At 52.5% G+C, this 15,485-nt stretch overlaps 1 protein-coding gene across 2 annotated transcripts in view; it reads right to left on the bottom strand.

Moving 5' to 3' along the window:
- Positions 1–15,485, bottom strand: part of ATRX (ATRX chromatin remodeler) — a 1,501,634-nt gene that overhangs the window by 838,378 nt on the left and 647,771 nt on the right. For both annotated transcript variants that reach the window (XM_085608236.1, XM_085608237.1), the window contains exon 14: positions 13,223–13,322. In XM_085608236.1, the coding sequence (XP_085464362.1) occupies positions 13,223–13,322 (100 nt within the window). The remainder of the gene's footprint in view (positions 1–13,222; positions 13,323–15,485) is intronic.

Raw genomic sequence — 15,485 nt, 5'->3', positions numbered from 1 at the left:
ATGGGTGTCACATTGTATGTGCAGACTCGGACACCTTTACCTATGAGGTTAGGCTGAAAGGCTTTTAGTGCTATATAAACAGCTGTGTTGCAGCGCAGTGGAATGTCCTTTGCAAAGGTTGACTGCCACCTTTCTGTTGCCTACTGCAATGCTTGGGTGCTAAGCTGAGGTGCAACCTATGCCTAGACAGTGTTAAGTGTAGAAATGCACTACTGCATAATCTGCCTTTTCTTTTTGCATAACTGAGTCAACCCTGCTGCATAATTTGGTCCTCTCCTGCCACATAAAACCAATGGCCCTGCTTAAGAATGACTTATTACAGAGCAGCATGGCGGAGTAGACGTGCTCCACAAGAGCTCCGCTGGCCCCGCCTGTGATCCTGCTCATATCCTGGGTCTATTTGCCGTTGGGACGGCCGTTCCAGTGGCCGAGAACCGGCGCAGCTGCGACAAGCTCTGAGTCTGCCCTGCCTGAGCCCTGGGTGATTACTGGCGCCCAAGGAAGCGACCGCATTCAAGATGGCGGAGCCGAAGTAGGGTGGAGGACCCGGCCCCGAAGCGGCGCGCAACGACTGCGGTGCTGCCGAAGGTTGCTCCTCGCGCACAAGAACTTGGCCCCCATTAACTGGGACATCCTGTCGGGAGTGAACGGGGAGGTGGGGCGGCCCGCTGGACGTCGCTGCTGCATCGAGGCAGGTGAGGGAGGAAACGCCTTGGGCTGCGAGGGAGATGTCGGCGCCCCGGTGACGGCAGACGCTCGACCCCGTCGCAAGGCCCTGACTGCAGAGATGGCGGCCAGCCCCTCGTCGCTCCCCCTCCCCCCCCCCCCCCCTGCCCGACCCACGCGGTGACTGACCGGCATCCAGCCTGCTTCACCCTCTCGACCTGGCGGTGGAGCTGGCCTGCTCTCCTCTCCCTGCTCTGCTGAAGTAAGGTATCGGTGCCCGTGTGGTGGTGGTCAATCTTTCTGTGGGATGCCTGGACAAAGGGGGCTGTCAGTGTGCCTCGCCTTGCGTGCCTGGACGGCCTTGGTAACCCTATGAGCACCGAGCGGCGCCTCCCGTGCTATTCTGAGCGAGCCGCCTTCTCCTGGCAATCGGCTTAGGGGACACCGGGCGGATAGCACGCGGGCTGGCGACTGGACTGCGGGGCTGGGTGTGCCATTCCCTGGAGAGGGGTCGCCCGATCAGCTCTCTGTGGGCCTTGAAGGCTGATTGCACGGCAGTATTGTGGAGCCGGGGACAGAGTTCTTTGGGAGAGACGCCGTGACCTCGGAGTCGGCGTGTCCAGTGAGGAGCCCGTGAGGGACACCGCCTGCTCCGATTAGCCCTGCTGGCTTTGGTACATTGCGGGTAGCCCACCCCTTGTAGAGCTCTCTACTGGCCCCCGCCTACGTCCCTTCTCCCCCCTCGTGTGAACTAGGGGACACCATGGGCGGAGGCTTGGTCGCCTGATCACAGAGCCCTCCCAAGGGGCCTACAGTGGCGCGGTAAGAGGGAAGACCCGGCTGCCCTTCCCCCATTGCGACCCGACTCCGTTCCTACGCTCTCGAAAGAACCTTGGCGCCCGCCGGGCTGCGGCTGTGGTCTCCGCTGTACTGCCCTACACAGGGTGGCATCCCACCCGCTCCCTAGAAGAAAGCCCAAAAATCTTTGTTGGCGCCAGCTGAGAAGTCCTACCTCATGTCTGCCCACCATGACAAAGGACAAAGAGAAAAACAGACACTCGTCTGTCCCGGCAGGGCAAAATGGATCGTTTCGCCAAAGCGTTGCCGCCAGCGCAGGTTGCGGAGGGTGCGCCTGCTCCCCTCCCAGAGACGGCGTCCATTCTTCAGGCCATCCGGAAATCCAGAGAGAGCTTGGAGGGGAAAATAGCAGAAGTCCGCTCTGAAGTGACATTGTTGAGACACAAGCTCCGCAAGGTCTCGGACAGGGTGACCGAGGCAGAACATCGTATCTCGGAGCTGGAGGATACTTCCCAAGTCACGCGAAAGGACGTTGCGGGGCTTCTCTCGTCTGTGGCAGAAGTGGCATGGAGAGTGGATGATGCAGAAAATCGGGCCCGGAGGAACAATCTAAGGTTTGTTGGATTTCCTGAAAAAGTGGAACGAAATAACCCTCAACAATTCCTTCTGGCTTTCCTGAAGGAACTACTGCCTCAGGCACCATTCTCGACCTGCTTCATAATAGAACGGGTATAGACAGTGGACAACCCAATATACCCTTGAGGGCTTGGGTAAATGAACAAGTTACTTACCTTCGGTAACGATGTATCTGTAAGAAACATTAGTTAGTTAGATTCCTCACCTTAGAATATCCCCAGGCGTCAGACTGGATCCGGAAGATTTTTCGTCAGCAATACCCCTTGCGCATCGCTAGGCGTCGTCTGCGGCTCCGCGTCCGTCGTCGGCGTCGTGCGCCGGAATGACGTCGGAGTACTTAGACGCTGCCCTCGCGCGCTGACGTCAGTTCTTGTACATAGCCTTCCGCGCCAGGAACGCAGAGCCATGCAAAGACCGACACTGGTGCCAAAAATAAAATCTAGGGGCATGAAAAGGATAACCTTAACCCTAGATGTCAGTTCGCAGAACGGGGAGGATGGGTGGGTCGGTGAGGAATCTAACTAATGTTTCTTACAGATACATCGTTACCGAAGGTAAGTAACTTGTTCATCTGAAAGAAACACGTTAGTTAGATTCCTCACCTTAGAATAGATACCCAAGCAATACCATCCCCGGTGGTGGGTCTGCGAACCAAGATCACACCAGAAAGTCCTGGAGGACAGAACGGCCAAAGAAGCAGTCCCTCCGGACTTGGCTGTCAAGGCAATAATGCCTGGCAAACGTGTGTAGCGAAGCCCACGTCGCCGCCTGACAGATGTCCTGCAAAGGGACTCCCCGTCCCAAAGCAGTAGTAGCCGCTGTGGCCCGAGTAGAATGGGCGCGCAGCCCAACAGGAGGGTCCTTTTTTGCCAAGGAGTAACAAATTTTGATGCACAAAACGACCCACCGAGAGATGGTCCGTTTGTGCACAGCTTTCCCCTTCTTAGCACCCACGTATCCAACGAAAAGTTGGTCGTCCACCCGGAACTGCTTTGTGCGGTCCAAATAAAAGGAGAGCGCACGTTTTGGGTCCAGACGGTGGAGCCTCTCTTCCTCTTTGGAAGGATGCGGAGGCGGAAAGAAGGTGGGCAAGGTGACAGACTGCCCAAGATGAAATGGAGTCACTATTTCGGAAGAAAGGAGGGACGAGGCCGAAGGACAACCTTGTCCGGATGAACAGACAGAAAAGGAGGCTTTGAAGATAAAGCCTGGAGCTCACTCACCCGTCTAGCCGAGGTGATGGCTACCAGAAAAGCAGTCTTAAGAGTCAGAAGACGAAGAGGACAATTGTGAAGAGGCTCGAAGGGAGCGCACATCAGGAATGTCAAGACCAGATTCAAGTCCCACTGAGGCATTACAAAAGGAACAGGAGGGAACGTGTGAGTAATGCCTTTTAGAAAGCGTGTAACCACAGGGGACTTGAAAAGAGAAGGCTGATCAGGAAGCCGCAAGAAGGCAGAGATGGCAGCAAGATAACCTTTCAGGGTGCCCAGGGCAGAGCCCTGCCGGGCCAGAGAAAGAAGAAAGAGGAGAACCTCAGAAAGAGGGGCGGAAAGGGGATCCACAGCCTTTGCTGTGCACCATGCCACAAATTTGTGCCACCGGCAGGCGTATACCGTCTTTGTGGAGGGACGCCAGGCTGCCAGAATGATATCACAGACTTCAGGAGGCAAGTCAAATGGCATCAACTGCCGCCGCTCAATCTCCACGCATGGAGGTGGAGGCTGGACAGGTTCGGGTGGAGGACCGTCCCCTGCTGCAGCGACAGAAGATCCTCCCGAAGGGGCAGACGTATCGGGGGATCGGTCAACATACTGAGTAGCTCGGGATACCAGTATCTTCGTGCCCAATCCGGAGCCACCAAGATGACTTGGGCCCGGTCGTGCCTGATCTTCTTCAGCACTCTGGGCAGAAGTGGTATAGGCGGAAAGGCGTACAACAGACCGCAACTCTACTCGTGACGAAAAGCGTCGCCGAGCGAGTGCCGCCTTGGAAATTCCAACGCGCAGAACTGCTGACATTGCGCGTTCTCTTCGGTGGCGAGTAGATCTAACCAAGGCTCTCCCCACTGCTGAAAGAGACCTTGCGCCACTTCGGAGTTCAGACGCCATTCGTGATCCATCATGCACCGGCGGCTGTGTTCGTCTGCTCTGGCGTTCAGAGAGCCCGCCAGATGTTGAACCACTAGGGTGACGCCCTGGTGTTCCAGCCACGTCCAGAGGCGCAGAGCCTCCTGACAAAGGGTCCACGACCCCACCCCGCCCTGTTTGTTGCAATACCACATGGCGGTGGTGTTGTACGTGAACACCTGCACGACACTGCCCCTGACAGAGGGAAGGAAGGCTTTCAGTGCAAGTCGGATCGCTCTCAACTCCAACAGGTTGATGTGGAGACGAGACTCCGCCGGAGACCAGAGGCCTCTGATCTCCGCCTCTCCCATATGGCTACCCCATCCCAGGAGGGACGCATCCGTCACTACGACATGCTCCGGTTGGGGAAGGGAGAGGCTCCTGCCCATGACCCAATCGCGGTCCGTGAGCCACCACTGCAACTGCTGTGCAGTGCCCTCCGAGATCAAGACATGGTCGGACAGGTTGCCGTGATGCTGGGCCCACTGAAACTTCAGGTCCCACTGCAGAGCCCGCATGCGCCGCCTGGCGTGATGCACTAGTAGGATGCAGGAGGCCATCAGCCCCAGAAGCCGCAACACTAGCCTGACCGAAACCCAGGATAGAGGCCGAAAGATGGGAATCAGGGCCTGTATATCCCGGACCCGCTGTTCCGGTGGATACACCCGGAACTGCGCCGAATCGAGAACCGCTCCGATGAAGAGGAGCTTCTGAGAGGGACTCAGGTGTGACTTCGGCACGTTGATGGAAAATCCCAGCAAATGCAGGAGATCCGCCGTAGTCTGGAGGTGGGAGACGACTGCCTGGGGCGAGCCCGCCTTCAACAACCAGTCGTCGAGATAGGGGAAGACTGGAACCCCTGATCTGCGCAGATGAGCTGCGACCACCGCCATCACTTTCGTGAACACCCGAGGGGCACTGGTGAGGCCGAAGGGGAGCACGGTAAACTGAAAGTGCTCTTGGCCCACCGTGAACCGCAGGTAACGCCGGTGGGCCGGCAGGACGGGGATGTGGAAATATGCGTCCTGCAAGTCCAACGCTACCATCCAGTCTCCGGGGTCTAGGGCAGCTAGAACCTGAGCCAAAGTCAACATCTTGAACCTTTCCTTCCGGAGGAAGGCATTGACGTTCCGAAGGTCCAAGATAGGGCGTAGGCCCCCTTTGCCCTTCTTGGGAACCAGAAAGTAGTGGGAATAACAACCACGACCTACTTCTGGACTCGGAACGCGCTCGACGGCCCCCTTGGCCAAGAGGGCGGAAACCTCCTCGTGGAGAAGATGCAAATTATCCCCCGAGATACGGTGGTGCTGCGGTGGCATGGCTGGAGGGGTCGTCTCGAAGGGGAGGGAGTAGCCCCTTCGGACGATTTGCAGCACCCACCTGTCCGATGTGATGGACCGCCAGTGGAGCAGGTGATGGCGAACTCTGCCGCCCACTGGCGTGGAATGGGCCTGAAAGCTCGGACTAGGAAGGCTTTGAGGCGGATGCTACCGGGGTGGATGTGGGCTGACCTCGTCGTCCTCCAGATCCGCCTCGGCGGAAACCACGTCCGCGACCGCGCGCAGGTTGATTCTGCGGCTGGTGGCTAGGCGCACGTGAAGAGGCACCCCTTCCTTGGCCACGAAAGGGGCGAAAAGCGGAAGATTGCGACCGCGGGGCCGAGAGGCCCAAGGACTTGGCCGTAGCCCGGGAGTCCTTAAAGCGGTTCAGCGCACTGTCCGCCTTCTAACGGCATGTCCATGAGAGTGCTCTGGACATCGCCGGAAAACGACGTGGACCGCAGCCAGGCGTGACGTCGAAGCGCCACTGTGGTGGAAATGGCCCTACCCAGCGAGTCCGTGGTGTCAAGCCCACAACGTATAGCATGTCGCGCGGCTTCCCTCCCATCGGCCAGAGCCTGGGTAAGTCGTGTCTGGACCTCCTCCGGACACAGGGGCAGCGCGTCCTCCACCGCATCCCACAGAGAGTGGGAATAACAGTCCAAGAGACAAGCGGTGTTCAAAGACCGCAGGCCCAAACTAAGGGAAGAGAACAGTTTCTTGCCAAACTGCTCCAGCCTCTTGGAATCCCGATCCGGCGGGGCGGTCGGGAAAGAGGATTGGGAGGTGGAGGCCTGGATAACCAGGCTCTCAGGGGTAGGGTGTTGGGACAGAAAACTGGGGTCGCCCGGAGCAGGGCGGTGGCGCCTGGCAACGTTCCTGTCCACAGGAGGAACTGTGGAGGGCTTGGACCAGGTGCCCTGTAGAACGTCAGTGAGGGCCTCATTGAATGGCAGCAGAGGCTCAGTGGAGCTTGCTGCAGACTGAAGCACCTCAGTGAGGACGTTCGTCCTCACAGCCACGGCAGGCAGCTCGAGCCCAAGGTCTGCGGCCGCCTTGCGCAGCACCACGGAGAAAGCAGCACCCTCCTCCGAAGCCACAGTCGGAGGTGAGATGAATCCAGTGTCTGGCGAGGTATCCAGACCACTGGCCTCCCCCAGTTCATCTGCCCAGTCCTGGGACAGTTGGGCCTGAGCGTCCATAGGATCCTCGGATCCCTCCCAGTAGTCCCCAGCATCCGACTCCTGGTGTAGAGGAGAAAGTAACGGAGCCGGGCGGTAGACAAAATGTGTCTCTAGCGGCGTCGATCTCGGCGTCCATCGACGCCGGACCGGCGCCGGGCCCGGAGTGGGACTGAACTGGGGCACGACGTCGAGCGGAGTCGACGTCGGCGTCGGGGGTGGAACCGGAGTCGACGCCGGTGGAGGAGGCGTGACAAGGTTGACCGGCGTCGACGGGGACTCGAGAACGGGTCCCTCGGGCGCTTGCGACGTCGAGGCCGGAGCCGTCAACGGCGCCGGGGCCGGAGCCGCCGGCAGGCAAGGCAGCCCAGTCGGGTCCGCGGGGTCCGAAGGCGCGCCAGCGGGCGCCGACGGCGGAGCCAGGTTCCTCATGGCCGAGAGGAAGGCACTGACTTCCGCCGGCGTCGCGTTAGTCCCAGGGACCGGAGGGTATGGGGACGGACGCGGCGCCTGCGGCTCCGCCGGAGCCGCGGGGGTGGAACCACCCTGACCCTCGACCGAGTCGCGCGACCGGCGAGGGGAGTCCGAAGAGCTATGTCGTCGCTTGGACTTCTTGGAATGCTTCGACTTGCCCGAAGACTTGGATCCCGACGACCGATGGGGACGTCGGCTGCGGCTCCGCGACCGATCCTTGGACCTCCTCCTGGAACGGGATCGAGAGGCGCGCGGAGCCGAGTGGCGAATCTCGAGAAGCTTACGGGACCGCTCCCGTCTAGCCTTCGAGGTCAGGGCCTTGCAGTCCGAACACGACTCCGCGTCGTGATCGAGGCCCAAGCAGTAAAGACACCGGCGGTGATGGTCCGTAACCGACATCAGTCGGCTACAGTCCGTACAGGCTTTAAACCCAGGCATCCTACCGGCACCGGTGTCGAGACTCGATCAAAAAGGATCAAAAAGTTAGTCAAAAATTGACTAAAGGGGTAGCTCTCCCGGATCTGCGCTTACTGGCGCGGAAAAAAGAAGAACTGACGTCAGCGCGCGAGGGCGGCGTCTAAGTACTCCGACGACGTCATTCCGGCGCACGACGCCGACGACGGACGCGGAGCCGCAGACTATGCCTAGCGACGCGCAAGGGGTATTGCTGACGAAAAATCTTCCGGATCCAGTCTGACGCCTGGGGATATTCTAAGGTGAGGAATCTAACTAACGTGTTTCTTTCAGATACAGATGTATTGGTAAAGTGTGCCTTCAAGGGATTTCAATGAGAGACTGAGTTATATGATTTTTATATAGGATAAAGGTATACCTATAAATAAGATTAATTTCAAAGTGCATGTATTGTACAGTTGTATACTATGCATTAGTCATATATGTATACATACTTCCAACCAAATTAGAAGAATCAAATAATCAGAAAAAGCAAAAGGTGTGTAAGAAAAAATAGATTTATATCAATGAATGGTATTTAGGGTACCTAGAATTAAGACAGTTATACAAAATCTGGAAGGAAATAATACATTCAATGGTTCACTGAACAATATATCAAACACTTTTTCTTGACAATACAAAAAAGTTATCTAGAAAACAGTGTGACAGTCGACGTTTCGGTCTTTGTATTTCAATTCATAAGACCATCTTCAGGACTAGTGGATTAAAAGTTGACCCCTGGGAGTTTATTCATTATCCAAGCATTATCGATATTTCTACTTTCAAATTCAAAAGCCGATAGAGAGTAGATAGTCTTGGTATAGTGACTCTCGTTTTAGTGGATGAGAGAAACGCTTGTCTTTAAATTCTATTTTTGTGATTCATCTATCAATTAGACCACCAGAGCAGCGTACTTGTTCCTTTAAGGCTTATTTGAAATGGAGCTTGTGGCACAAAGACCGAAACGTCGACTGTCACACTGTTTTCTAGATAACTTTTTTGTATTGTCAAGAAAAATATGTTTGATATATTGTTCAGTGAAGGAACCAATGAATGTAATATTTCCTTCCAGATTTTGTCTCCACTCAAACCTCTTAACGGACGATTCGCTCCAAAGTTGTCATGTTGACGAATGGGGGGATGGGGAGAACGTCAGAAGAGAGTAGGGTGGGGGGGGGGGTCCTATTTTGAATACAGTTACTTGATGGGAGGGGGGGGCGTCTGATTCTACTAAGTGCTTACACTGATGCGCAGAGTGGAAGAGGTTGGAAGGGGAAGGATTTCTCATCGAAAGCTGACACTGAGACAAATTTTGCGATACTGCCACCATGCCGGAAGATGAACATACAATAATGACATGGAATGTCAATGGACTGGGTAACTAGGTGAAACGGGGATTAGTAATCAAATATCTAAAAAGACATAGGCCCGATGTAGTATTTCTACAGGAGACGCACCTTTTGGGTACCACATGCTCCTTCTTGGGACAGGGGTGCTACACCACTCTGGCCATGCAGGATTTACTAAGGGCTCCCGGGGGGTGGCGATCCTTGTTAGAAAGTCCCCGCTTTTTCATTGTACGCAGACGTGGGTTGACACTGAGGGAACGTATTCTGCAGTCAGGGGGGGTTTGGAATCATAAGACCTATTTCTTAGCTAGCATCTATGCACCACCTCGCCTCCAACAACGCACACTCGATAAACTGGCTGACCTCCTCTTGCACTCCGGCCCCGCTATACACATCCTTGGAGGAGATTTCAATGATGTAGTGAGTCCCCTGTTGGATCACTCCCTAACCCGAAAATACACCCCAGATACCACACCTTTGGCTGCTTTTCTAGAGTCGCTGGGCCTCACTGATTTGTGGCGACATCACCACCCGCTCCGGCGGACATACTCCTATTTTTCTGGGGCCCATAGGGTGTTCTCCCGTTTGGACTATCTTCTCGCTCCTGCGGGAGAGATGCAACGAGTGGCCAGCATTGATTACCTGGCTAGGGGAATTTCAGACCATTCCCCCTTGCTCATGAAAATGGGTGGTGGAGTTAGGCGAGGACTTCCGCAATGGAGGCCCAATGCGTGGGACCTACGAGACAAGACGGTAGCTGAAGAACTCCGTATTGCCTCCCAATTATACTTCATTGAAAACGAAGGTTCTGTCCCTTCTGCTATTACTCTGTGGGAGGCCTACAAGGCAGTATTGCGCGACAGGGCTCAAAATATACTGGCACACAAAAAGAAGCGTGCGATTCAGGAGCTGGAAGGGCTAGAGCATGTCCTCCTGGACTTGGAAGGGAAAAGTCAAATCGAGATGACTGAGGACGACTTGCGCCGGCTTGAAATAACCAGACACGAATATTAGCACTTGCGTCTAATGAAGTTAAAACATGTCAACTTGCAACCCAACATCGCCTGTACGAAACGGGAGATCGGGCAGGGAAACTATTGGCGTGGCTGGGGCGGAAAGAAATTGAGTCACGATGGGTAGGGTCGATACGTGATCAAGGGATTACTTGTACTGCTCCGGACGATATCGCGGGCGCTTTTGAGCGCTATTATAGGGCTCTCTATGGCGCCCGCATGCATGCGAAAGATTCCCAGATTCGTCATTACCTACAGAACATTGACATGCCAGCCCTTACACCTGACGAACAAGATAGTCTGGAAGGCGACCTGACACTGGCGGAGGTTACCGAGGCCATTGGTCATCAGAAAGCAGGCAAGACTCCGGGTCCTAACGGCCTGCCAGGTGATTTCTTTAAGGTGAACGCCACACAACTAGCACCCCACCTTCTAAAGCTGTTCGTGGAATCAAAAGAACAAGGGTGTCTCCCCCAATACCTCCGTTTAGCCACATTAGTGGTCATTCATAAAGCTGGAAAGCCACCAGAGGACTGCGGGTCATATCGCCTCATATCCCTCCTTAATACTGAAACAAAAGTCTTGGCAACGATTCTCGCACGTCGCCTGCTCACCGTGATTCTCTCGTTGGTGCATCAAGACCAGTCTGGCTTTATGCCCAAGCGGGCCACCCGTCTCAATCTGCGCCGTCCAGCTAACTGGATGGATACAATCCAGGGCCGTGACACTCCCCACTTGCTTCTCTCGCTTGATGCGGAGAAAGCATTCGACACGATCCACTGGCCCTTTATGTGGCGTACTCTCGAGGCGATGGGCTTTGGCCCAAGTTTTTTAGGAGGGCTGGTGTTATATGCCGCACCTGATGCCCCAGTACGAGTTAATGGCTCTCTCTTCGCTTTTTGGCCGATACAACACAGCACCAGACAAGGTTGCCCCATCTCACCTTTATTATTTGCGCTCGCACTGGAACCCCTAGAGTGCGTGGTTGGCTCCCGACCTGATCTGGGGGGCTTCCTGGATGCCCCCGGTTCGCTGGAGGAGGAACGCATATAGTTATATGCGGACGATATCCTGTTCTACGTCACGCGGCCTGCTGACACCCTGCCCCGTCTTCTCCACATCTTTGAAGAGTATGGCAGCTATGCTGGATACAAAATTAACTGGACTAAGTCCATAATCTATCCAGTAAGCGGAGATCCCACATCTTAAACTTACCACAGCTGCTTACGACTGGCCAAGGAGGGATTTCTTTACTTGGGCATGTTTATTACCGCAGATCCCGTCCTTCATGTAGAGCGCAATATAAGAAGGGTGTTGCTGACTTTTCAGGCAGATGGGAAACGATGGAGGAAACTACCTCTTACCATCATGGGCAGAGCCGCCATGTACAAAATGGTGACCCTCCCTCAGCTTCTTTATGTTCCCCAGAACACATATCACAAACTACCGGACACGATCTTTACTTCCATTGATAGTGAGCTGTGCCTCGTCCTCTGGGATGGAGCTCATCCACGAATAGCTCTACGAACTCTGCAAAGGAATCCGTATAACGGGGAGCTGGCAGTCCCTGATATCAGAGCTTATGACCGAGCGGCTCATCTTATTGTTATTAATGAGTGGATTCATGCACCAGGAGACCATCCGGCATATCGGCTGGAACGGCTTCAATTTCAGGAACGCTCCCACCTACACTACCTATATGGGGTTGCGGGCACGGCGCAGCTCCTTCCCGCTTCCCAGCGGGTGATTGTGGCCTGGAAACTTGCGGGGAAATTGATGGGCTGGGAAGGGAGACCTACCCGAGAGACTCCACTGTGGGAGGGAGTGCAACTGCGTGAGATCAGAAAGCTGAAGGGTTTCAAACACTGGGACCTCATTGGTATTTCTAGAGTGGAAGACATCCTGGAGCGCAGCTCCCTAGCCTCCTTCTCATACCTTCAATCCAAATATCAAATGCATAGGTCCCAAACTTATGCGTACCTTAGACTTCGCCATGCGTGGCGAGCGGAGGGGCTAGACAACGAGACGCTTCCGGAATATGCTCCCCCTGAGGACAGACTCCTTCAGGAGGAGATCCAGACGCAGGCAATTTCACTGACATACAAAACACAGCTCAATAATATGCCTGACAATCTCGGCCCACTTCGTACGAGATGGGAACTCACCACAGGACCCCTTGAGGATATAGACTGGGAGGCGGCTCTTATGCATCCACGCGAGGTGGCGATTAGGTTACGGTTGAGGCTCATCCAGATCCTACATAGGGTCTATTATGACAGGGAACGATTGCATAGGATGGGAAGGGTGGAAGACCCTAAATGCCTTAGATGCCACAAGGAACACGGCACATACATTCACACCCTTTGGGAATGCGCCCACATCCGACCCTACTGGTATACGATTGTGGACGAACTGAATAAAATACTTGGTGCCACACTTGGGATGGATGCAAAATTCCTGCTATTGGGCATCCCCACTGATATCGATCTACCACGCCACAGGCTGTTACTGGCTAATCTGGGGTTGGTGGTGGCGAGAAGGGACATAGCCAGGTACTGGGGGTAGAACACCTGCCTACACTTTCGGAATGTAAATCCAATACGGATTTATACATGGCTGCGGAAAAGGTAGTCTATAAGGTGAGAGGCTGCCCACGTAAATTCAAGAAAATTTGGTCACCATGGCTAAAGCACTACAAGTTCGATTTAGATGTGGAGCAGGGAGACCCAGTATTATCTCATACGACAACTGGCCTGGACTCATAAGAACTGTCTTCTCACCCTGTGTTTGCAAAAAGGCTCTTTAGCAAAAAGGTCCTATGTATTAATCGGATTGCACTGCTGCTACTCATGAATGTTTTCGCCTAAGTAACCCTGATGCGAGATTTCCTAACCATTGCTATGTCTCCATGCTTAAGGTTTATTATGCACTTTGTACTGATGACTTCTTGTCCCATCTGTCAGCAATATTGTTATTAATTTGTGTAAAATCAAAAATAAAGGTATTAAAAAAAAAAAGAATGACTTATTACAGTGGGGAGGGGACAAGAGATGAAAGTAGCACCGTTAACTTAAAAATTTCTATTCTTTTGAGTTAATGGCAAAATAAAAGTAAATTACAGCAAAGTAAGTTACTAATGCAAAGATAATACAACAAGCAAACATTTTGTAACTCAGAAACACCCAAATTAAGTTCTAGTTATACCTTGCTTTCACTAGAGTCATCCTGAACCTTTATACGTCGTCTTTTCTTCTTCTGCTTCTGTTTGTAACTTCGATTTTCCTCTGCTTCTTTTCTTGCAGCCCTAGAAATAATGTTTCAATTACATAGGCAAGAATATTTAATGAGACTATTAATGAGCACATCACGATTTTATGACAAAAAGGGGTTGCCAAATTTCCACATACAGAGTATTTAAATTACATCAAAATACAAAGAACAGTGGTGAACATCCACACAATATACAAATATAAAGTTAAACTGCCTTACTAACTAGCATTACCAAGCTCATTAATTCTCACCTACGCAAGAGCTATTGGCTTTGCCAATATGTTTTAGCAATGTTGTACCCCAGGGCAGTTGCTGTTTAGAATGGCTCATAGTTCGTGGGGTAAAGAAGAGTGGCATGAAGAGTCGTAAAGTGGAGCGGAGTATTATGGAGTAGAGTGGAGTGGTCTACAACAGAGTGGAGTGGTGGGGAGGGCAGTGGAGTATCAGAGAGTATCGTATAGTGTCGCGTTTCATGGAGGGGATAGTGTGTCGTAGATTCTAAGGGCACAGAGGTGAGTGGTGCAGAATGGAGTAGTGTCAGAATAGTGTTGTGGAGTGGCACAGAGTATTGTGGAGTGATGTACAGTGGAGTAGCGTAGAGGTTGCTGTGCAGAGTGGAGCAGAGTGTTGTAGAGTAGAGTGAAATAGAGTGGAGTAGAGAGAAGTTTGCATCTTTTTTACCTTTCATTGAGATTCTGGCTTTGAGGGCCATTAGTCTTAACCAAGAATTTCTTCTGAAGGCCAATCCATGACAGTATCCATGTGAAGCTAACAGGGATGAGACCACAACCACACGGATACCTTGACAACATCATGGCTTCATTCAAAAATTTTATGAAAAAGTCTCTACAATTTCCTGGCAAAGTGTCCACAAATTGTTGAGGGGAGTCTCAAAGATTGATCGTATTTGCCCAGAATGGCAGTAGTACTTGTAAACTTTATATCAGTGAGCAATATACCACATTCCTTTCATTCGATAGCACCAAATTTTCTGCTTTTCTTGTCTAATGGAACCGTAGATGAGAGAGCACTTTTTATGAACCTTATTTACTGCCAGGGCCAAACCATATCCAGACAGATGTTCTGAACTTCTTAGTATCCTGGATGGCGCAACTTTAGATGATGCAGGTTTAAGAATTAATCCCATAGATAGATCTACAGGCCTGGAACTAGTGGAAGCACCAGCCTTGAGGGTGAACGCTGGTGAAGACAATAAAAAAAATAAAAAAGCAAAAGAAAATAATCAACATTGTTGATCAGAGCCTCCTAAAAAGTGTTGCTATCCTCAACTGATCCAGCACACCCATTAATATATGTGACAATTCAAGTACAGTTTTGGACAAGTAATGAGCAAAGTCTGAATTCAAATGCATTCCTAGACAGATGTTAATAAGGACAATCTAGTGAGGCAATGAGTATGCAGAACATGTAAGAAGTCCAAAGACGTCATCAGGCGACAATTCTTTCACTTTTTAATAATTTTTCAGCGATTCCCAGCACACGATTTTGCCGTCACGTGTTTCATCTATACTTAGACTTTTTCAAGGCAATATGGGAATAATGGTATGGTGTGGTTCAGTGTGGATGCTTCCAAGGCCAACGTCTGTGTGCGCACTCCAAAGCTAAAGATACATGTGTTGTACTGGGCAGTCAAAATGACAAATGCGATTTAACGCAAGAAACACTGATAAGTCTCGCTTTCCAAGTTATGGCATGCAGGCCTCTATATTTACGACCCTTATGTTATGTTATGTTATGTTAATTCCACTTGTAACGCGCTCGGCTACTCAAGAGTGACCCGGCGCGAACCGGAGGGGGGGAGAGAGACAATCAGGAAAAAAGGAATGTTTTAAGCTTTTTTTTTTTAAAAGCTGCGAGCGTCTGAGTAAGGCGAAGATCAAGGGGAAGGGCGTTCCAAGCCCTGCTGGCTCTGACCACCAGAGAGCAGCCCCCAGTCCTCTGGAGTTTATAACGAGGGACCGAGGCCAGGCATAAAGCCGACGAGCGCAATACCCTCGCAAGGACATAGAAGTAAAAGCGCCTTTGAAGGTAGAGCGGGCCCTTACCGTGAAGAGCACGGTGGGCCATGACCAAAGATTTAAATTTGATCCTGGCCGCAATGGGTAACCAATGTAGAGAGTGCAAGTAAGAAGTGACACTCTTCCTAGATGAGATGCCTAGTAGCAGTCTGGCAGCC

Source organism: Triturus cristatus, chromosome 5_2 (assembly GCF_964204655.1).
Source record: "Triturus cristatus chromosome 5_2, aTriCri1.1, whole genome shotgun sequence".
Lineage (NCBI taxonomy): Eukaryota > Metazoa > Chordata > Amphibia > Caudata > Salamandridae > Triturus > Triturus cristatus.
The sequence above is the reverse complement of the archived record's forward strand: the minus strand, read 5'-3'. Positions and strand labels throughout refer to the sequence as shown.